Below are 24,340 nucleotides of genomic sequence, written 5' to 3'. Positions count from 1 at the left end.
GAGATCCGCAGCTTTCTGGGTTTAGCCGGTTACTACCGTAAGTTTATTCAGGGGTTTTCTTCAATAGCAGTGCCACTCACTTCACTGACCAAGAAGAATGCTAAATTCGTGTGGAGTGATGAATGTCAGAAGGGCTTCGATACTTTGAAGCAAGCCCTTGTTTCCGAGCCAGTGTTAGCCATGCCATCAGGGCAAGGAGATTTTGTGTTATACACCGATGCATCTAAGCTTGGTTTAGGCGCAATATTGATGAAGTAGAGTCGAGTATTAGCTTATGCTTCCAGGCAGTTGAAGGTGCATGAGAAGAACTACCCGACTCACGATCTAGAATTATCCGATGTTGTCTTTGCGTTGAAGATTTGGAGACACTAATTGTATGGCGAGAAGTGTCAGATATTCACTAATCACAAGAGTCTCAAGTATTTCTTCACGCAGAAAGAGCTGAATATGAGACAGAGACGGTGGTTAGAATTGGTGAAAGACTAAGATAGCGAGATTAGCCGCCATCCGGGAAAAGCTAACGTCATGGCAGATGCCTTGAGCCGAAAGGTTGCAGTCATAGCATAGTTGTCAGTACAGAGACCTCTTCAGTCTGAGATTCGGAGGTTTGGTTTAGAAGTTTATCGCAAGGGCAGAGTTCCGAGGCTGTCTAATCTGACAGTCCAATCTTCCTTGCTAGAACGTATTCGTGCGGGCCAGCCTTCAGACGAGCAGTTGCAGAAATGGAGGCTGAAGGATGAAGCCAAGGGCAGTGTACTCTACACAGTGTCAGATGGTATGGTGAAATACAGAGGTAGAATGTGGGTGCCTAGGGTTGATTTGATCAGAGAGGATATTCTGACAGAGGCACATGCATCTCCGTATTCAATCCACCTAGGAGGTACTAAGATGTACAAAGAATTGCAGGTCTTGTAATGGTGGCCAGGGATGAAACGAGACATCCGCAGATTTATGTCTGAATGCCTCACTTGTCAGCCGCTGAAGGAAGAGCATCAGAGACCAGCAGGAATGCTTAAGCAACTCCCCATCCCAGAGTGGAAATGGTAGAATATTACAATGGACTTTGTAGGTTGTTTACCGAGGTCAGTCAGAGGATCAAATTCTATTTGGGTTATAGTGGATCGACTCACTAAGTCAGTGCACTTCTTGCCGGTTAAGACGACTTTCTCCATGACGCAGTATGCGGAGCTTTATATCAGGGAGATCGTTCGATTGCATGGGATCTTAGTTTCTATTGTATCCGACAGGTACCCGAGGTTTACATCGTCCTTTTTGAAGAGTTTGCATACAGCCATGGGGACGAAGTTGATATTCAGTACAGCTTTTCGCCTTCAGACATATAGCCAATCTGAGCGAGTGATTCAGATTTTGGAGGACCTATTGCGAGCCTGTATGATCGATTTCCAGGGGACTTGGGAATCGAAGCTACCTCTAGTGGATTTTACCTACAACAACAGTTTTCAAGCGTCTATATGTATGGCTCCCTACGAGGCTCTGTATGGAAGGAAGTGCAGATCGCCGATTCACTAGGATGAAGTTGGTGAGACAGCAGAACTTGGTCCAGAGATTGTTCAGCAGGCTGCAGATGTGGTGGTCAAGATCTAAAACAGGATGAAGGCTGCCCAGAGTCGTCAGAAGAGTTATGCTAATAAGAGAAGGAGAGATCTCGAGTTTGCCGTAGGTTATCACATTTTTTTAAAGATAGCACGCATGAAGGGTGTTATGAGATTTGGGAAAAGAGGCAAGCCGAGTCCGAGGTTCGTTGGTCCTTTCGAGATTCTGGACAGAGTTGGGACACTAACCTATCGTGTTGCCCTCTCGCTGAATATGGCCGGAGTACACAATGTGTTCCACGTCTCGATTCTGAGGAAGTACCTAGCTAATCCTTCGCATGTGTTGAGCTATGAACCGTTACAATTGGCTCTAGACTGTCATATGAGGAAAGACCCGTCCAAATCCTATACAGACAGGAGCGGAGACTTCGAAACAAAGTGACCAAGTTGGTCAAAGTCCGGTGGCTAAATCAATAAGTAGAGGAGGCCACTTGGGAAGTCGAAGCGGACATGAGAATTCGCTACCCGGAGTTGTTTGCTAAGATTTAATTTCGAGGAAGAAATTTATATAAATGGCGGAGGCACTGTAATGCCCAAATTCAGTACACGTATAACCCATGTATTTATTTAATCATTAAAATATTTATTTAATTTTAAAATGAGTCTTAGTGGTGCATGATTTATTAAAATGCCTTATTTTAAATTATTTACGTTTATGTGATGCACGTTAAAATGTGTTTCGAGTTTCATGCTTCAGACGATCATTCGAGGCAATATCGATGAATAGAGACCAGTGACGAGTTTGGCAAATTTTAAATGCGGTAATTTATTTTAAGTTGAGGTTGGGAAATTTTAATAATTTATTAAGTTTTAGCATTTTTAAAGCCTAATTTAATTATTAGGTGATTTTAAGATTTTTAAAAGTTAGAAATAGCGTGTTTTATTTTAAATTAGAGATTTTGTTAAAGTTAAGGAGAGTTAGTATTTTAAAATTAGTTGTTAAATTTTAATTAAGCAATCTTTATTCCCTAATTACTACCTAAACTCACGTACACGAACACTTTTACACACACTTATACATGACAAAAACACACACAATTCTCTACACTCTATTTTCAGATTTTTAAAAGAGAAAACCTAGGGTTCCTCCACTCTAGAGCAGCCGCCCCTTCCTATGAATCTTTCCAGTAAAATTTTGTTGATTTTATTGCAAGAAAATCTTTCCATGATCGTCTCGGATCAACCTCGCATCTTTTCCCGCGTCGGTATCGTCATATCGGTATTTCTAATCATCAAAAGGCACGTATATTCTGTTATTTCTGCATCGATCTCGTTATATTATGCGTTGTGTTGTTATTTATGCGTAAAAATATATGTGTGATGTGTAGAAGTTTGAGAAATGAGGTTTGGATAAATTGTGAAACCGGTTTTTGATTCAGAACTCATGTTTTTACTATCTTTTCAAAACCTGCGAGTTTTCGGTCGTGATTTTGAGAAAACGTTCAACATGAAAATTGTATAACTTTTTGATACCTTCGATTGGATATAAATTTGAAATATTTGGATAATTATTGAGTGAGTTATGACGTTTTTCGTGGGACTGCTCAAACTGCGTTTCTGAAAAATTATGTTATTGATGTGTTCTTGAAGTTTTATTGTTGCAAGCTTCGTTGGGAATCAACGGATGATTGTTGCTGCATATAGGTATGTTTAGTATGATGTTGGGTTGGTATTTGGTATGCCGGTTAGTGTCGATAGGCACTTGATTTCATTAGAAGTCGTAGGAAACAATTTGGTGTCAAATTCCATGTTTTGAGTTGTATTACGTCGTAGGTTGGATATCGTCGTTTTGAGGTGTTCGTACAAGTGGTGTCAATGTAGTAGCAACCTAGGATGGGCCTTGAGGTGTGGGTTCGTAGTCCGTACAATCGAGTTTAGAGCGTACCAGCACCAGTACAGAAATTTCGTGGGTTTTCTCCTACCGCGGCTACACGGACCCCCACATGGACCCTTATACGGGGCCCGCGCCCTTGTTTCTTCCGAAGTGTTTTTTTTTTCTGAGTCTACACAGACCCTAAGACGGACCCTGACACGGGGTTCGTGTCCTCCCTTCCTTCGAGTATACCGATACAGTACCTACACGGACCCGGACCCGGAGGGGTGCACGTAGGGGTGTTCATCGGTCGGTTCGGTTTTCGATTTTTTATTTCGGTTTTTGGTTTTAGAAATATATAATCCGAATCCGAACTATTTTTCTTCGGTTCAGTTCGGTTTTCTACCAAAACAGTTCGGTTATTTGGGTCGGTTATTTCGGTTTTGATATAATTATTTAAATTAATAATATAAATATATTGTAAAATATAATATGTTAACTTTCTATATGTTTTCTTAGTAAAATATTTAAATAGAAGGTCTAAATTAATTAAAAAAACAACAATCAACTAAAAATTGTTCAAAATGATTTTTCATTCCTTAAATATCATATCAAAATATATAATATAAATAAAAATATAAAAAAATTATTAATTTAATGATATTTAGGTTTTTCGGTTTTCTCGATTTTGACATATATAATCCAAACCAAACCAAATAAACTTCGGTTTTAACATTTATATCCGAATTACAAAATTCGTCTTTCGGTTCGGTTCGGTTCGGTTCGGTTCGGTGTTCGGTTTTTTCGGTTTGGATTTTCGGTTTTTTCAGTTTTATCTGAAGTTTGAACACCCCTAGGTGCACGGGGATCCATGTACTCTAGTCTTTGGGGTAATATTTTAGGAATCGATTGGGATGTCACGTCATGGTTTATTACGATATTTAAGAGAGGTCAAGTCTCGAGTGATCTAGAATGTCATAAGCTATTTAATTACTTCGGTGGTGAGTACGAGTACCTACGTCTAAGACATGCAAGTTAAGTATTTAAATTCATGTTAATATGTGCAGCAGCGGCCCCAAGTGAGGACCAACGAATCCCTCAACGCCAAGTAAGTATGTTGACATCCACAAGAAAATATTTTAAGTTTTTGAGGTATGCTAAATGTCTTGTGACCAAATTATGAATGGGTTTGGAAGTCGGTGAACGTGGCCGAGGAGCTCTCCACCCCGTTAAATTATGAACGGGTTTAGATCAAGATTGAAAAGCGTTAAAGCATGAACGGGGACTAATCCACCCGTTAAAGCAGGAACGGGGATCTCATGTATGTGGCAATGGATTCTTCCCTGTCAATCCAGTACTGTGGTTTAGTCTGATGAGGAGATTTATGTTATGGGTCACTTGCTTTGAAACATGCCTCTACGCAAAATTACGAAGTTTATGTATGTTCAGGTCTGTACAAGTATGCAAGCATGTTAAGAAAAGTTTTCACGTTATAGCACGTTTAGGTTATGTATGTATGTTCAAGTTTAGTGCAAGTTCAAGTTTCAAGTATGTATGCTCTATTTTAAAGTTGCATATGATTTTATTACGTATTATTCGCTACTTCCAGCTTATACGTGTTGAGTTTTTAGACTCACTATACTTGATCGATGCAGTTGAGGATGTCTTCGAGGAGACAAGGGGTGGGGACCAAGGAGCAGGCTTGGACTGAGCAGGAGGCTAAACCCGAGGACCGCCCAAGTTTGAAGATTTTATGAAAATTTTCTAATACTTTTGTAAACTTTATTTTCAGATCTTTTGTTGCAACAACTTTTGAGACGTACTGTTTATTTTATCGAATTTCGAAGGTTCACGAATTATTTAAGAAATTTTTTAATTTTTCCGCAAATTTCAAGTAGTAAAAAGTACGGTACGTTACAGTCTGATCGGCCCTCATCTAAACCAACCAAGTTTCGAGTATCAGAACCCTAGCACTCAAATTCATAAAGTTGACTGCCGATCAACGACAAGGGATATTCTATAAAATAATTCCATTCTAAAGCTGCTAGATAAGCATGTCAGAACTCCCTTCCAGGGATGGAAAGTACGTGGGAAGAAGACTTGCTTCAGCGGCCCCTTGCACAAGGACATGAAAAACGTGAGTTGTACACAAGATACATGCATGTTCATGTCAAAACCTTTGCAAAAATGATGCTATATGATAGACCAACGAAATTTCAATCGAAAACATATACAACAACATATTAATGGTGTAATGATGAGAAAAGAATGATACAAGACGTGCCTTACTGCTTATAAGCTTGAAAACTCTTACGAAAAACGCGCACAGGAGAGTCGGGGAAGAATTTTACTTGAAAGCTTTGGGAGATATGCGAGATGGCTGCTGTATTTTTTAGAGAATGGCTCCTGGACAAGTGAAGGGGGTAGCCAAGGGGTGTTAGATAGATTTAGGGTTTGATTAGGTGGAGTTTAAGTCAAAACAGAATACACTAATGGGTCTTTAATTAGAATTTGCAATGGTTTTGAGCCCATTAGGCACTAAAATAAACCCATCAAGCCCAATAACACTTTCGAAAAATATGTCGTTTAGGTACCATTTTGAAAATATTTCCCGAGCCCTGAAAAAGTCCCCCGAATCGATAAAATTTGTATACCGGCTAAAAATATAATCTGGCGAGTAAAAATACCCAAGAAAGACCCATTTTTAAAAAATCATACTTAAAAACACCTCATATTAAATAATTAAAATTAATTACTCAATAAAAATATTTTCCTGAATATCCCCGGTCTCCGTTTCTCGTTCGAGCGTGAAAAACAACTTAAAATCCTAATGCATGAAACTTTAAATAAACCATGAATTGAAACACATATTCCTGCAATAAACATGAATTTAATGCATTAAAACAATTTAATAAAATATATAAAGAATTTGATAACTTGCATACATGTGGTTTACGTGGGCCTTCAAATTTTCGGAACGTTACAATCTATCCCCCTTAAATTGAATTTCGTCATCCGGCAGGTAAAAATTACCCAACCAAGGCCTATTTTTAAAAATCACACTTAAAGCACATCATATTAAAAATTAAAATTAATTATTCAATAAAAATATTTTTCCTGAATATCCCCGGCCTCCGTTCCTCGTTCGAGCGTGAAAAGCAACATAAATCCTAATGAATGAAACTTTAAATAAACCATGAATTAAAACACATATTCCTTCAATAAACATGAATTTAATGTTTTACAAAAATTTAATAAAATATATAAAGAATTTGATAACTTGCATTCATGTTGTTTACGTGAACCTTCAAATTTTCGGGATGTTACAATCTATCCTCCTTAAATTGAATTTCGTTCCCGAAATTCTTTTATACTCGATAATCAAAATGTTTAGACTCTTAACTCTAGTATCCCAATAATACACGCTTCCGATGCGCTACTTTGATAAAATAAATGTTAAACTGTACTTATATCTCCTCAATCTTATTTAAATTTCCTACCAAAATCCTCATTTGCAAATCGTAACTAAAAACGACTTATGGTGACTTAGTTTTGTTCCTCTACGACCTCGAATTTGAATTTCCTCGCAATTCCTCATACAAGAAATGATGTCCAAATTTATCGCACCTTACTTTTCTTATATTATACCCATAATGTTCATTGACCTATTATATTATCATTTATGCAGTTCAATCTAATAAATCTTAGCACGAAATTACTAATCAACTTCCATCCTCGGTAATACACTTAAAAGTTAAACCTTATCTCAACCTCATAATAATATTAGCCTAAAATCCTTGAATCGAATCTTTATCTTACGGCACCAAACCATGTAAATTAATTATTTACAAACACATCCCAAATATAAAATTGTTGCAAATCTTATATTCGAGTAGTGATAATCCATAAAAACCGAAATTTACAATATTGATCTTCTACTAAAAAAATTAAAACCCTTCTAGCATCGATTACATTCTTAAACTATTCTCTTCCCAATTACAATAAAGTTGAGGCCTAAGACCCTTGGACTTTCCTCATTAAAATGAATGTCACATTCTTACGTATCCTCAATGCTTAATAAATAATAGCGTATAAACTTGGAAAGCTATGATTGTTGATACATCCTCAATGCCCAACATAAATAATAGCGTATAAACTTACGTATCATCAATGCTTAAACGATTTCTATGATTGTTGATACATCCGATGCTAAGAGAGTGTTCATGTGATTTGTGATTTGGAATGTATGAATGGACTCCAAAACCTGCATGTTGATTACTTGTTATTGAGTTGCATGTTCACTAACAAAAAAATGATTCTGGAAGTCTTTGAAATATGTTGGGCCTGTTTTCCTTGAAAAAATTGTCATTTTTTAGCCCTTTGAGCCTAAATGAGAATGAGATGTGTGATTTGTTTTGTTTGAATACCCGAAAACATGATCTGTCTGTGTTTGTTGATTGGTAAATTGAAAGTAGTCTAGAACTTGGTTTGGCACTCTTCGAGGCGCGATACAGGTATTGCGTGACTTAGGGATGATTTAGGAGATTTTTGGAACGTTTGAGCCTTTCAAGCCTACCCATAACATCATATATACCCTAGTGTCCCATGTTTGAGCTTAATGAAAATCGAATGGAGTGTGCCAAGGCACACAAAAGCCCCCATTCGTATCAATTCTAAACTCCTACGTCAACTAACAACTTTTGAGCATATACACTAGTAACTACCGAAAACTGAGAGAAAACGAACATGTGTATCACTACAAAAGCTCTTCTCCCTTGTGTACGTATAAGAATATCATCGGAAAAAAAGATGTGGAAAAAAGGGAGAAGGAAAAAAAAAGTTGAATAAAGAGTAAAAGAGTATGACATGTGATACGAAAAAGAGGACAAAATGGTGAATATGTTGTGGCAAGGCAAGTGGAAGTGAAACAAAAGGAAGGAGACGCGTGTTGAAAAATAAATTGGTTTGTTTTCTCTAACTTTTGACTCCCTACCTTCATTTGAAGCCATTAGCCATAGCCTAACGATATAAACTTAAAATACCTATTAACCGAGTCACATGTACCCAATATACTAGTGGAGAAGAGTTGTCAAAGTTAAGCCTATGGACACTTGAAAAATGCCGTCGATAGACACAGAATTTGATTGTGTACGTGTGCGCATCTCATGATATTGGATTTTATTTGGTTAATTGTTGTCTTCATAATACCACTTTGTGTAACCAAATGTTACCCTATAAGTCCTGTTGATTTGTGAAGGTAAATGTGTGTCTCAATGATTTTGCTAATTACATGTGTGTCGAGGAGTCCAAAATTTTATGAGATGAAAAGTTATGAACTAATCTTGGCATTTGAAGTGGGTAAACGAGAATAGCACAACACACAAGCACGTGAACTGTGAGTAATGTGGCATGTGTTTGATTCAATATCATGGAAACGGTAATCTCTGAGGCTAGTGGTTATCCTTTTATTCCACAATTCTTGCTCGTTCAGTTATTTTCTTTAGGATGTGTTGAGTCTAGTTTAGTTAATGTTTTATTTTATTTTGCTCGGGACTAGCAAAACTTTAAGTTTGGGGGGGTTTGATAAGTGCATTTTGTGAACTTAAATTATCCTTATAAATCTTATAGATTGTTAGTTTTCTTGGGCAGAATTATGCTTTTTTGTTATTTTTGGTGTGATCGCAGGAATTTAGGTACGACTACGACATGGGCGTGAAAAAGAATTAAAATGGCTCTTAAAAGAAGAAGTGTGAGAAAAGCAAGAGCCGAGGGCAATGCATCGGCGCACATGCGCGACACAAGCAGTGACCATCGCGCACATGCACGACTCAAGGCGCGCACATGCACGGTACAGAAGAAGGCTCCGTGCATATGCGCGGAGCAATGGCGCGCATATGCGTGCGCAAGAAGAAGGCAACGCAGTGAGACCCGCGCATATGAGCGAGTCTTTGTCGCGCATATGCGCGCGGCGCGAGTTTTCGGAATTAAATTGGTTTCGCGTGGATTTTTTTAGGGGTTCCGAATATTTTTGGCACAGCCGTCATATCATTCGAAAAAAAGAGAAAAAGTGAGAGCGCACGGAGCACGGGACGTGAAGAACAGAGATAAAAGACGTTGGATCCGGACACGGAGACGCACTTTCATCTCTCGCCAACACGTTCTTAATTCGGTTTCTTACTTTTACGTTTTTAATGATTACAAACAGGTTTTGTATTGATTTAAATTCGAGTATGAACTAATTCTATTTTCTAGAGATTGATGTAGTCTTTGTTGAACCTATGTTATTGACGTTTTGAACTTTCATGAATTAATTCTTCGTGTTTATTTGCGATTTCTTGTCATTAATGCTGTTGAATTACTGGCCATAATTTGATAGATCAAATAATTAAGATCTTACACTCGATAGAGGGGATTGAAATTAGGACAAGGGAAATCGTATCGTTGGATGTTTATAACGTGCAAAAGACGTATAACTCTAGTGAATCCATGAAAAAAACCTTGTTTAAATTTATTACGTGTTACGTGATTTTGAATAGACATATTTTAATCATTAATAGGTAGTACATTTCTATTATCACTCGACAGAGGGAATAGAAAATATTGCGAGTTCTTGGGTAGTAAACATGGTGAAATTTAATAATATGTCAGTCAATTTTAATTTAGCATAGGGGAAACCAGACGAAATCATACCTCTAGATTTATTTACTCAGTGAATTTTCTACTGGGTGCTAGAATTACCGGATTTGTTATTTGATTTGAATTGATTATAAACCAACTATTTGATTTGTCTAAATAAAGTTGAGCTATGTCAATTATGGTAATTAATATACAATTTTAAATAATTACTCTTCGTGGGATCGATATCTGTACTCAACCCATTACTAAAACTTGACACCGTATACTTGCGGTAGTGAAAATACGCAAGAGTCTCCTAAGTAGCCTCTTCCTCAGAATGATTCAGCCATTTGACATTGATCATCTGGATCACCTTGTTTCGAAGCCTCTTCTCTTGCCTGTCCAAAATCTGAGTGGGTTTCTCCTCGAATGATAGATGTGGTGTCAGCTGAAGTGGCTCATAGTTAATCACATGGGAAGGATTCAAAATGTAATTCCGCAGCATGGAGACGTGGAACACATTATGAACTCCCGCCAGATTCGGCGGTAAAGCAACTATGTATGCTAGTATCCCAATTCTCTCTAGAATCTCAAAGGGTCCGATGAATCTAGGGCTGAGCTTGCGCTTCTTCACGAACCTCTTCACACCCTTCATCGGTGCGACTTCCATGAAAACATGATCCCCTACTGCGAACTCGAGATCTCGCCGCCTCTGATCAGCATAACTCTTATGACGGCTCTGTGCAGTCTTCATCCTATCTATAATCCTGGACACTAAACATGTTGTCTGTTTGAAAATATCCGGACCCAACTATGCTCTCTCTCCTACCTCATCTCAATAAACTGGTGACCTACACTTTATTCCGTACAGTGCCTCGTATGGAGCCATACCGATTGATTCCTGGTAACTGTTGTTGTATGTGAACTTTACAAGAGGTAACTTCGGCTCCCAGATTCCCTGGAACTCGATCATGCAAGCTCGGAGTAGGTCATCTAGAATTTGAATCACCCTCTCTGACTGACCGTCTGTCTGAGGATGGAAGGAAGTGGTGAACAATAATTTAATACCTAGCGCCTGGTGGAGACTCTTCCAGAATGCAGTTGTGAATCTCGGGTCCCTGTCTGACGCGATGGACACTTGAATCCCATGCAGTCTGACTATCTCTTTGATGTACTTCTCTGCGTACTGATTCATGGTGAATGTCTTCCTGATCTTGAGGAAATGAGCTGATTTAGTTATCCAATCAACAATCACTCAGATTTCATTGAATCCTCCAGTAGTCCTCGGAAGCACTTTCACGAAGTCCATAGTAATGTTCTACCATTTCCGCTCGGGAATAGGGAGTGGTCTCAGCATCCCTGCAGGTCTTTGATGCTCTGCCTTAACCTGCTGGCAAGTCAAACACTCGGAAACAAATCGCATAATATCCCGCTTTATGCCCGACCACAAATACAGAGTTTGTAGATCCTTATACATCTTCGTACTCCCTGGATGGATGGAGTACGGGGTGCTGTGGGCCTCGCTCAAGATATCTGCTAGAAGGGAATCACTGTCAGGAACCCATAGGCGGTACCTATATCTGATTATGTCGTCCACAAGTCTGTACAGTCTCTAGCCCTTAGCCTCGTCTCTCTGTCTTCACTTGTGTAACTGCTCGTCAAAAGTCTGCCCTATCCGGATTCTATCTCTCATAGTCGGCTTTACTGTAAGAGTAGAAAGATTCGGGACCTCGCCCCTGGCGTAAACTGCAAGCTCAAATCTCTAAATCTCATCTTGTAGCAGTCTATGCACTGACAGATGCGCAATCAATGCGTGATTCCTTTTCAAAGCATCTGCGACCACATTAGCCTTACTCGGATGGTAGCTAATGTCGCAATCATAGTCCTTCACTTTCTCCAGCCCCCTCCTCTGTCGCATTTTCAGCTCGTTCTGTGTGAAGAATTACTTCAAGTTCTTATGATATGTGAAAATCCTGCACTTCTCCCCATACAGATAGTGTCTCCAGATATTCAAGGCAAACACCACTGCTGCTAGCTCGACGTCATGAGTCGGATAGTTCTATTCATGAACCTTTAGCTGTCTAGACACATAGGCTATCACTTTGTCCTGCTGCATCAGAACTGCTCCCAAACCAAGCTTAGATGCATCTGTATAGACTAAAATCTCTTCTTGCCCTGATGGCATAGCTAGTACTGGTGCAGTGGTCAACACTAGCTTCAGTCTATCAACGCTCTCCGGAAACTCCGGTCCCCAGATAAACTTGGGATTCTTCTTCGTCAAGGTGGTCATGGGCACCACAATAGAAGAGAGGCCCTGAATGAAATTCCTGTAGTACCCTGCCAATCCCAAGAAGCTACGGATCTCTGTCTTAATCTTAGGAATTGGACAATCTCTGACTGACTCTACCTTGCTAGGGTCGACCTCTATGCCATCATGAGATACAATGTGGCCCAAGAATGCCACCCTGTCGAGCCAGAACTCACACTTGCTGAACTTTGCATTCAGTCGTCTATCTTGTAGAGTCTGCAATACTATTCTCAGATGCTGACTGTGCTCCTCCCTGCTCTTTTCGAATAGATCAAGATATCGTCAATAAAAACTATGACAAACCAATCCAAGTATGGCTGAAACATGCAATTCATGAGATCCATGAAGATCGCTAGCACGTTTGTCAGGCTGAAGGGCATCACCAAGAACTCATATTGCCCGTAACGCGTCCGGAAGGCTGTCTTATGCACATCTGACTCCCTCACTCTCAGATGGTGTTATCCGAATCGAAGGTCTATCTTGGAGAACACAGATTCTCCCTGATGCTGATCAAAAAAATCCTCGATCCACAGTAACGGATATTTATTCTTGACTGTGACCCTGTTCAGCTCTCTGTAATCGATACACAGCCGCATGTTGCCATCCTTTTTCTTAACAAAAAGTACTGGTGCACCTCATTGTAAGGCCCGAGATTTGAGTTTGATACTTTTGAATTGAATTATATTAAGAATAAGGAGACACCGCACCCGCGGTCGATATTGATGAATTTATGAAGACTTGCCGAGGAGACACCGCACCCGCGGTGTCAGACAGACCGCACCCGCGGTGTGGCTATAGTATACAGACCGCACCTGCGGTAAGAATGTGACCGCACCCGCGGTCGATGATTCTGGAAAATAAAAAGGGCTGCCGAGAGCAGACCGCACCCGCGCTCTGGAGAGGAGCGCACCCGCGGTGCAACGTGCAGTATGAAGATTTAGGCACTTGTTTGACATGCAACTGAGATATATATATATATATATATGTATACACAAGCCATTCTCCAGCAGAAAGAAAAGGAAACGTGAGAAGAAGCTCAAGAGTGCCTTCGAAAATTCTTACGCCTGTATTTTTCTATCCGTTTGTCTGATTTTGAATCCGACTTCAGCACCGAGTTCCTATTGACGCAGGCTACAACTGGACGTCAGTTTTGTTACGTTTAGACATGATTTGAATTTATGATATTGTCAGAATTGAATATGAATCAGATATGATGTTTCTGCTATAGTAGACATTGTATAATTGAAGTCAGATTAAAGAACATATTGTTTCTGTAATTGTTATTATTTTTGGAGTTGATTTGACTGAGATTCGATATCAGATTTGTGTTATCATTGAGATTAGGAGTTATACCGGTACTGAGTATGAATTCTGGTAATATATCTGTGATGTTCAGATTGACAAGGTTATTCAGATTGTATTGTTATGCCGTCGAAACATCAGTTGATTTGGATTGATTGAGATTCATTGTTATATCGTTAACATTGATCAGATTGTATACCGATTGGAGTATTGATCAGAACATGTCTCGAATTGAGTTATATACTGATATGGTATTTATATGATTGTCATTATCAGATTTGGATATGGACATATTGGGATACGAGACTTCGTCTTCATCAGATCGCGAAGAGAAAGGTATAAATTGATGTTTATTGGGAGATCGACTTGAGTTAGATTCTACTCGAGTTTCCCTAAACCACATACTTGTATGGTATTGTTTTTATACCTTTATGTTTTAATGATTATGTTTATTCTACTGAGAGAGAAAGTAGAAAGCAGAGAGCTATTGAATAAGAGTCGCTGACAGAGGGGCCAGACTATGACAGAGACATCACTGACGCATTGCACATTGTCAGACTAGGCATAGTCTTGGTAGATACTCCAAGACACCGGACGTTTGGTCGTATCGATGTGATTATGAGTAGAGTCGCTCTTATCATAGATATTCGATACAGCGAGGGCCAAGTCCGTAAATAGGAACGTATCAATTTCAACCACCGCGAATGTAAGAGATAGGTGGGAGATTTGTTACATTCCTATTCACTGGGATCCCTAGATTAGAATGAGAGATGAGTCGAGTCTTAGATATTGAGACTAGATTTGATTTACAGACCTGTATTGATTTACGTTTCGTAGATTACGATTCATGTATTATTTACAGATTAATATTGATACATGTTGTTTGATTTTAGATACATGTGCAAAGATATAATTCATGCTTTTATGTTAATTCAGTTAATTGCATGTATACATTGTTTGTATTGGGATTTATTCTCACCGGAGTTATCCGGCTGTTGTCTTGTTTGTATGTGTGCATGACAACAGGTGGGACAAGATCGGGGTTAAGAAGATGACAAGAGAAGACGAGTTTGGAGTGGTGAATCCGGACTTATTGTAGACTTGGTTTAATACTTGAAATTTAGTAGTTAAACCTTAGATTAGTTTGAGTGAGTATTGTACATTATTGTACTTTTATACTGAGATGTATATTATATAGATGCCATTACCTTCCGCACTTGTACTTCAAAAAGAAACATTTTTAGACCCTGTTTTATCTTAATTGATAATTAAATCCCAAAGATGATTAGCATCCGGGTCCCCACAACAGGTGGTATCAGAGCGATAGATCCTTTAGACTGAGTTAGATTGAGGTAGAAAAGAATGAACGGGGTAGATGAGTTTTCTTTCCTTGCATGTGATTGCTAGCATGTGATTTATTATCGTGTTGACTTACATGTGTGCTAGCATGAGACTATGTGTTACTGCTTTGAGATACATGTTTACCTGATTATTTGATTGGAATTGGTATTATGTATCACTGAATATGAATCAGATTTGATTCTTGATCAGCAGTAAGATGATCAAAGAAAGATTAGAACAGATTTGTTGTATTGGGTTACTAATGCTTTTGGTAATCAGATATACCTCCCCGAAGAATTCCGGAAAGAGGTAGTACTTCAATTGAACAGACAGATATGTCCGAAACTCAGATGGAAACACAGTTGAAGAGGTTTCAGTCATTTCAACCGCCGATTCTGAAGGGTACTGAGACGTCAGTAAATTGTGAGAATTGGCTTGAGGACACAGAAATGTTATTTGAATTTCTTGATTTCACAGATGATTGTAGAATCAAGTTGATTGAGAACCAGTTGCAAGAGACTGCAAGAAGATGGTGATTACTAACCAAAGGAGCCTTAGAACAGAGTCGTTCAGTGATTACGTGGAAAATTTTCAAGGTTGAATTCTATCAAAGATTTTTCCCCGTATCGTATAGAGAGGACAGAAGTGAAGAGTTTGCAAACCTAAGACATGGTCAGATGAGTATTGATGAGTACTTGGCACAGTTCTTCACCTTGCTACGTTTTGCCCCTCTTGTGGCTAGAAATGATGATGCTATATCTAGTCAGTTCATTCAGGGATTGAATCCAGAGATACGTACATTGGTGAATGTGAAACGATCGATTAGTTTTGCTGATACATTGAATAGGGCCAAAAGAGCAGAAATAGTTCTGATGGGACAACAAGGAGCATCGTATGATCTTCCAGCACCAAATCCACAGAAACTGCATTCTAGAGTTGAGATTGGCAGCAACAGTGGTAAAAAGAAAGAACCATTGAAAATTCAAAAGAAACAGTTCAAGAAGTTAGGAAGTGGTTCGTCTAGCTCCAGTGGTTCCAGCCCGAGCTATACTGGGGTATATTGCAGGACTTGTGGAGGGAGACATTCCACAGAGCAATGCCAGGGAGTTACTGGCAGATGCAATATTTGTAAACAGCCGGGAGACTTTGCTAGAGTCTGTCCCCAGAAAGGTTCTCGAAGCTTTTAGGGAACAGAATTGTCTGAGGACAACGATTGAGGAACAGACCCAGAATACACCACAGGTACTATTTTCTATGCTTACATCGCATATGTATTGATATATACTAATGCATTATTTATGATTATATGTGACTGAGTTGCATGGAGATATGCTGTATCTGTTAGGTTTGTTCGTACTGTGGTAATGATTTCCTTATTTGTTGGGAAAAATGTTGATATCAGAGATTTCTATGAAATATTATATGTACTGCAGTAAGATAAGAATAAGATTGAGTTAGATTGTGCTGTACTATGTTATTTGATTTTGATTGCATTACTGACATTGATATGATGATCAATTACAGAGATATTGTAGAATTATTTCAGAGATTCAGACCAGATATGGCTGACAAACGGAGATTCCCTGGTAAGGATTCTAGATTTAGAATTCCTTTGATATATGCATTGTCTATGACTCGATTATTACAGAAAGGATCAGATAGCATCCTTATGTATTCAGTAGATGTACTGAAATCGATCCTAGCATTGGCAGATTTGCCATTGATGTACGAGTTGGCTGATGTTTGCCCAGACAAGATTACGGGTTTGCATCATATCAGAGAGATTGATTTCAGCCTTGATTTGATACCAGATACTGTTTTGTGCTAGAATTCAGTACAGAAGGACATTGAATGTACAGAATGATACTAAATGACTTGGCAGAGTTGAAAGAGCAGTAGAAGCGTACTGATTAAGAATTGCATTTGATGGAATGCTTCTTTTTGAAATACTTCAGTTTTAATTATAGATTGAGGAAGTTTATGTTCAGAAGTATTTTGATGATTTATGTGCGTATATCTATGCTATTTGATATATTAGCAGTATTTGCTTGATTGAATCGAGTATTTGAAGATTTTATAGAATATTCTGAGAACTGTGATTATAGTATACATAAATTATACAGATATGAATCTTGATGGAAACAGATTGTATTCAGAGTATGTGATATCTGAAGTTTGTGTACTGATTGATTTACACAGTTGAGACAGTGATCAGCGACTGAGAACGACATTGATGTCAGAACTATCAGAAACGTCAGAAATGTCAGAAATTCAGAATTGCTGAGTTTAACATATTATTTTATACGACTGTTGTTTTGTATCCACTTGAGTATTGTGATTTTTCTTAAGCAGTATTTGATACAGATTGTGTTGTTTGAGGGCATATTATATTGCAGATGATATAGCAGTTGATCTGGGCAATGTGAAGATATGATCAGTCAGTCAGAATTGACAGTATTTCCAAAAATTGAGTTTATGAGTGTTCTAGATCAGTATAGATTATTGCTATTTCGAATCTGATTTGATATTACTGTTGTTTAAATCTGTGCTTGATACAGAATATTGTGAACCGTTTAGAGTATATACAGTTCAAACCGAATCAGAGTTGATTTCAAGAATTACAACAGTTCAGAAATGTTATCAGAATGTACAGAATTTGATATCGATAGTCAGAGCTGAATACCAGGTAGGTATTTTTCTTTAATTTATATTATTAACTGATTTGTTTGTATCAAGTAGTTCGAATTTGAAATTACAGATAGGGTCAAAAGCGCACAGAAATGGATTCAGTATTCGTTCAGATAACAGAAAGTGTATGTTAATTCGAACTGACAGTTTTGATATAGACAGGTTAAATCAATTGTGGCAGAATTGGTACTGAAATATTGGCAGAAATTGTACTGAAATGTATGAATTGTCAATAGAAGAAGATAGAAAGATAGAAATCAGAAGATTTATTACAGAATGTGTATAGTTCTAAATAGAAATGGGAGTACATTTCTATGGCTTTCGTAATGAAATTACCGCCATTTTCTCCAGATCGTGATATAATATGATTGTGATTGATAGATTGTTCAATCTATAATCTATTATTTTGTACAAGATGACGTACAAACATGATCAAATGACACAGATTGATGTCAGAGAAATGGTCAGAGTAAACGGAATGTTAAAATAGAGTATATCAGATTATGATTTTGATTGATTTTGTACTTATGGCAGATTATACCATGAGCTATTTCACATATAATTTACTGACAGACAGATAGCCAGAGTGGACTATCCAGGTAGTGGAAGATATCCAGGGAGCTATAGTGCTGAATGGTAGCACTAGTTGATATGATATAGTGTCACAGTATTAATTATTGTGTGATGATATCTATCAAATTTTCATATGGGTAATGAGATAGTTACAGACGCGACATTGTACAGGGAACTACAGCTTTCTTTTTATAAGGATGATATCTCGGAGATACCTGAGATAGGATCTGATACGGTCAGACATACGGCAAAGAAAATGTAACAAATTCAGAAGAGACTGAAGATAGCTCAGACCAGACAGACATACTATACCAACGTTGGATGGTGACGATTGGTATTCAAGACTGAAGACTTAATATATCCTTGACAGGGGATAAACAGATATGATAGCAGCTGATGGTAATGATTTGCTATGAGCTATGGTTTGGTATATACGGATGTTGTATAACCAGTATTGCGAGATTGACTTTATCAGAGCTATTTTTAGAAATAGCATCTCATATAAGATTGAGATTTCACAATAGATTCATTGAGATGAGTTCTGATTTAAACCCTGCTATACATTTCTGCTGAGGCATCTAATTTGACTTCATGTGAGTTCGGGGACGAACTCATATCTAAGAGGGGGAGAAATGTAAGGCCCGAGATTTGAGTTTGATACTTTTGAATTGAATTATATTAAGAATAAGGAGACACCGCACCCGCGGTGCCAAAAAGACCGCACCCGCGGTGCCAGACAGACCACACCCGCGGTCGATATTGATGAATTTATGAAGACTTGCCGAGGAGACACCGCACCCGCGGTGTGGCTATAGTAGATAGAGCGAACCTACGGTAAGAATGTGACCGCACCCGCGGTCGATTATTCTGGAAAATAAAAAGGGCTGCCGAGATCAGACCGCACCCGCGGTCTGGAGAGGAGCGCACTCGCGGTGCAACGTGCAGTATGAAGATTTAGCCACTTGTTTGACATGCAATTGAGATATATATATATATATATATATATATATATATATATATATATATATATATATATATATATATATATATATATACACACACAAGCCATTCTCCAGCAGAAAGAAAAGGAAACGTGAGAAGAAGCTCAAGAGTGCCTTCGAAAATTCTTACGCCTGTATTTTTCTATCCGTTTGTCTGATTTTGAATCCGACTTCAGCACCGAGTTCCTATTGACGCAGGCTACAACTGGACGTAAGTTTTGTTACGTTTAGACATGATTTGAATTTATGATATTGTCAGAATTGAATATGAACCAGATATGATGTTTCTGCTATAGTAGACATTGTATAATTGAAGTCAGATTAAAGAACATATTGTTTCTGTAATTGTTATTATTTTTGGAGTTGATTTGACTGAGATTCGATATCAGATTTGTGTTATCATTGAGATTAGGAGTTATACCGGTATTGAGTATGAATTCTGTTATTATATCTGTGATGTTCAGATTCACGGGGTTATTCAGATTGTATTGTTATGCCGTCGAAACATCAGTTGATTTGGATTGATTGAGATTCATTGTTATATCGTTAACATTGATCAGATTGTATACCGATTCGAGTATTGATCAGAACATGTCTCGAATTGAGTTATATACTGATATGGTATTTATATTATTGTCATTATCAGATTTGGATATGGACAGATTGGGATACGAGACTTCGTCTTCATCAGATCGCGAAGAGAAAGGTATAAATTGATGTTTATTGGGAGATCGACTTGAGTTAGATTCTACTCGAGTTTCCCTAAACCACATACTTGTATGGTATTGTTTTTATACCTTTATGTTTTAATGATTATTTTTATTCTACTGAGAGAGAAAGTAGAAAGCAGAGAGCTATTGAATAAGAGTCGCTGACAGAGGGGCCAGACTATGACAGAGACGTCACTGACCCATTTCACATTGTCAGACTAGGCATAGTATTGGTAGATACTCCAAGACACCGGACGTTTGGTCGTATCGATGTGATTATGAGTAGAGTCGCTCTTATCATAGATATTCGATACAGCGAGGGCCAAGTCCGTAAATAGGAACGTATCAATTTCAACCACCGTGAATGTAAGAGATAGGTGGGAGATTTGTTACATTCCTATTCACTGGGATCCCTAGATTAGAATGAGAGATGAGTCTAGTCTTAAATATTGAGACTAGATTTGATTTACAGACCTGTATTGATTTACGTTTCGTAGATTACGATTCATGTATTATTTACAGATTAATATTGATACATGTTGTTTGATTTTAGATACATGTGCAAAGATATAATTCATGCTTTTATGTTAATTCAGTTAATTGCATGTATATATTGTTTATACTGGGATTTATTCTCACCGGAGTTATCCGGCTGTTGTCTTGTTTGTATGTGTGCATGACAACAGGTGGGACAAGATCGGGGTCAAGAAGATGACGAGAGAAGACGAGTTTAGAGTGGTGATTCCGGACTTATTGTAGACTTGGTTTAATACATGAAATTTAGTAGTTAAACCTTAGATTAGTTTGAGTGAGTATTGTACATTATTGTACTTTTATACTGAGATGTATATTAGATTGATGCCATTACCTTCCGCACTTGTACTTTAAAAAGAAACATTTTTAGACCCTGTTTTATCTTAAGTGATAATTAAATCCCAAAGATGATTAAGAAAATGATTAGCGTCCGGGTCCCCACACTCATGGAGAAAAGCTAAGGCGAATGAAACCCTTATCTAATAGATCCTCAATCTGATCTTTGATTTCCTTCATCTCCATAGGTGCTAAACGGTAGGGTGCCTTAGATATCGGCATTGTCCCTGGCATGACCTCAATTAAAAAGTCCACCTCTCTGTCTGGTGGTATGCCTGCAACATCGTCAGGGAAAACTCCGGAGAACTCCCTGACTACATCAATGTCCTCCAGCCTTTGACTGACTGGGCTCTATCATTGATATGATGCTGACTATGAATTCCTGGAAACCTCTCTTGATAAGCTTCCTCCACACAAGCAGGAAATGACGTGCTGGAACTGCTGGTGTCCGGCTGCCTAAAAAACAAATGGCTTTCCACTAGGTGGGCTGACAGAAACTGACTTTTGTCGAAAATCTATGACTGCACCATGTGAATATAGCCAGTCCATACCTAATATGATGTCAAACTCTTGCAATGGTAGTACTATCAGATCTGCCTGTACTGCCTTCTGTTGCAATCTAAGCTCCAATCTCTTCACTATCTAGGAAGTGAACATCTGATCCCTAGATGGTATCGATACTCTGAAACCCAAATCCATCGTTGTAGGTATGATTCCTAGTCTCTTCGCAAAAGATTCGGATATAAACGAGTGTGTAGCCTCTGAATCTAGCAGTACATGCGTGGCTACACCTGAAATATATATCCTTCCTGCGACAAAACATATCATCAAATCTAATAGAGTTGAACTTAAGGAACTTTTTTATTGACCTTTAACCCAAAATTCTCGAAATATAACTGCAATAACCCAAACACCGTTCCCAAACATTCAAAATTCAACCTCAGAAAAATCAAAAATTGCAAATTATCCCTTAAAGTTTCGAAAATTGCACATTAGCCCTTGAATTATTCAAAAATTACAATTTTACCCCATAAATCATTGTTTGATAAAGTTGTTCTCAATCGAATAATTACATTCTTAGTCTCAACTAGGTAGAGCATACATCCTAATTCTTTCTAAATCATCAATTCATATAATTAAATCCGCATACAAGCATAAAAGCCAAGCAATTGTACACTAATTTAAAATCTTAAGCAAAAGGTTTACCGGTAATCAGTGTCGAGTCTGGTGCTGCTCGGCCGGTAGTGTGGCCCTTGATCCTAGGGCAATCCACTGCTTTATGGCCCTCCTGTCTGCACGCAAAGCAATTGAAGGTTCCCCACCTACACTCGCCGAAGTGGAACCTGCTGCACTGGGGGCACGGCTGCCTGTCATCTGGCTGAGGCGCCCCTGGCGCCTGAGGAGGTCTCTACTGCTACAGCCTCCTAACTGCCTTGGGGCTTCTGCTGTCGCTGCTGCCTCGGCGGCCCAGTAAACTGCCTTTTCTGCAGGTGGGGACTGGACTAAGTGTGATGCCGCTTCCTATGCATCTCAAAGTCTATGTCCCGCAGTGTCTGCTCTGCCTCAAAAGCATAGGCCAGTGGCCTCATCATAACCTGCCGGCCTCATCAGCATGAAGTCCCGACGAAGAGTGGGTGTCAGTCCATCTAAGAAATGTCTCAGCTTCTGGGCGGCATCCTCTGCTATCATAGGCACAAAATGGCAGCCCCTGTCAAACTTGCGGATAAACTCCGCCACATATAAGTTTCCCTGCCGGAGGCTCATGAACTCCCTCGTCAGGAGGCCCCTGACGTCAACTGGGAAATACTTCCTGAAGAAAGAGAGCAGCCACATCCACTTCATGTGCAGCTCCCTCCCACCATAGGGAAGCATCATCCGTCAGCATATAAATGGCGCACTTGGCCAGCTCGCCATCCTCATTTGCAGATACTAAAAATGTAACTCCAGAGACCTAATTCATCCCTATGCAACAAATGTATCGGTGGTACCCCCGAAATCCTTTGGGTTGAGCCTACGGAACTACTCAAATAAACTTTCTAAGGCCTAGGAGCCTGCTGTACCTGCTCCAGTAGCCTAGCCATACCCTCCAGAACTAGGGGGGATGGGTCCCCTGGAGGTGGTGGTGTTGGGCCTCTGCCACCTCCCGGAATATCATCATGTCTTTCAATGCTGGGGTCGCTTCTGGGAGGCATGATCTGAAAATAGTCTACTTCATAAACGTAACCCATCATGCAATTAATGTAGTTTTTAAAATAATAAAATTTAAATCGTAAAAGAAGGTAAACAAGTACAGTAAATCATCGAAAAGCGTAAATCATGTAAACATGCAGGTGATAGCAATAAATCATTTAAAACATAAAAGTTTACAGACTCAAGGCTTGAAGACTGAGTGGCAGAAGTTGGAGGTGGCACAACCCTATACAGGAACCTTGCTCTGATACCAATTGTAACTCCCCAGATTCGACGATTGTCCTCACGGTACCAAGACGAGTCTTTCTAGCGTGCTTATGTTCTCACATGCACCCTAGTAAACTTCCCAAGGGGTCACCTATCCCAAAATTTCCCAAAGTCAAGCATGCCTAACTTTAGAGTTCTTATGTGATGAGCTACTGAAAAGAAGATGCATCTTCTTTATATGAGTAGTACATATCAAATATTTTAAGCCCTCCTCAACTGCAAAGTCTCATACCTGAACAATTTCGAAATCCCTCTCCTTCCGTGTAGGATCTGTTCATTCATGTTCCCTCCGCCTAGAAGCCTGAGAGGAGCCGCTCATTCGTGCACCTCATGGCACCGGCGATCACCCCCACTCTCTTCGTCCTCCGGCCTCACATGCCCACCAGCTTCCACCTAGTTCGTTCCTGAACCACCCCGTACTAGGAAAGGTCGGCTCTAATACCAACTGTAACATCTACTCATTTTAAAAATGCGGAAGAATTTTTTTTAAAAGCTCGCATTCCCAACATAACCTTTAAAATAATCGTATTTTAACTGACAATAAAAATAGCGTATTTTAAAATAACCAACATCATCCAAGGTCAAACGTAAACATGCACGAGTAAAAACATAATATCATCAACGTATAAAAATGTTTAACCCCTCGCAAAACTCATAAATCAAATGCGGAAAAACATGCGTTCTTCGGGTCATGTCACCGCACCTGGGATGCCTGCTCCGAGTTCAGCGCCTCCAATCCCCTCGTCATCAAGCTCACCTGCATCACAGACGCCTAGCGAGTCTAAAGACTCAATACACCTGTACCAAGAATAACAAGTACATATACATGGCACACAACAGTGAAAAATATCATACTTAACATATCTTTCATGAACATAAAGCATAACGTAAACGTGTCGTGTAAAATCATATCATATCAAATCCTGTCATCTTGTGTCATCATATACGTATACATTTTCTTTTTAATTGAATTCAGTTCATTATTTGTGACTTTCGTATTAGCTCTATCGTATCATCTCTATCGATGGATCCATCTGCATATAACCTGT

At 38.9% G+C, this 24,340-nt stretch overlaps 2 protein-coding genes across 2 annotated transcripts in view; both read right to left on the bottom strand.

Moving 5' to 3' along the window:
- Positions 1 to 10,357: 10,357 nt before the first annotated feature.
- On the bottom strand, positions 10,358 to 10,795 carry LOC140807441 (uncharacterized). The gene is made up of 2 exons (XM_073164279.1): positions 10,571 to 10,795; positions 10,358 to 10,489 (listed from the first exon to the last, which is right to left on the bottom strand). The coding sequence occupies exons 1-2, from the start codon at positions 10,793 to 10,795 to the stop codon at positions 10,358 to 10,360; spliced, it is 357 nt and encodes a 118-aa protein (XP_073020380.1).
- Positions 10,796 to 11,803: 1,008 nt separating this feature from the next.
- The window catches only part of LOC140807432 (uncharacterized), a 37,092-nt gene continuing 24,555 nt past the window's right edge, over positions 11,804 to 24,340 (bottom strand). Inside the window, exons 2-6 of the mRNA XM_073164270.1 lie at positions 22,895 to 23,040; positions 22,642 to 22,785; positions 22,430 to 22,542; positions 12,113 to 12,602; positions 11,804 to 11,971 (exon numbers count right to left, since the gene is read on the bottom strand). Of these exons, the coding sequence (XP_073020371.1) occupies positions 11,804 to 11,971; positions 12,113 to 12,602; positions 22,430 to 22,542; positions 22,642 to 22,785; positions 22,895 to 23,040 (1,061 nt within the window). The remainder of the gene's footprint in view (positions 11,972 to 12,112; positions 12,603 to 22,429; positions 22,543 to 22,641; positions 22,786 to 22,894; positions 23,041 to 24,340) is intronic.

This window comes from Primulina eburnea, chromosome 1 (assembly GCF_022965805.1).
Source record: "Primulina eburnea isolate SZY01 chromosome 1, ASM2296580v1, whole genome shotgun sequence".
Classification (NCBI taxonomy): domain Eukaryota; kingdom Viridiplantae; phylum Streptophyta; class Magnoliopsida; order Lamiales; family Gesneriaceae; genus Primulina; species Primulina eburnea.
The sequence above is the reverse complement of the archived record's forward strand: the minus strand, read 5'-3'. Positions and strand labels throughout refer to the sequence as shown.

What these genes read in the sequence shown, in the direction of transcription:
- LOC140807441 (XM_073164279.1), bottom strand. Translation starts at nt 10,795, where the DNA reads ATGAAGACTGCACAGAGCCGTCATAAGAGTTATGCTGATCAGAGGCGG. An exon ending in TACCGCCGAATCTGGCGGGA is followed by an intron (nt 10,490 to 10,570) that starts GTTCATAATGTG and finishes GAGCCACTTCAG; the next exon opens with CTGACACCACATCTATCATT.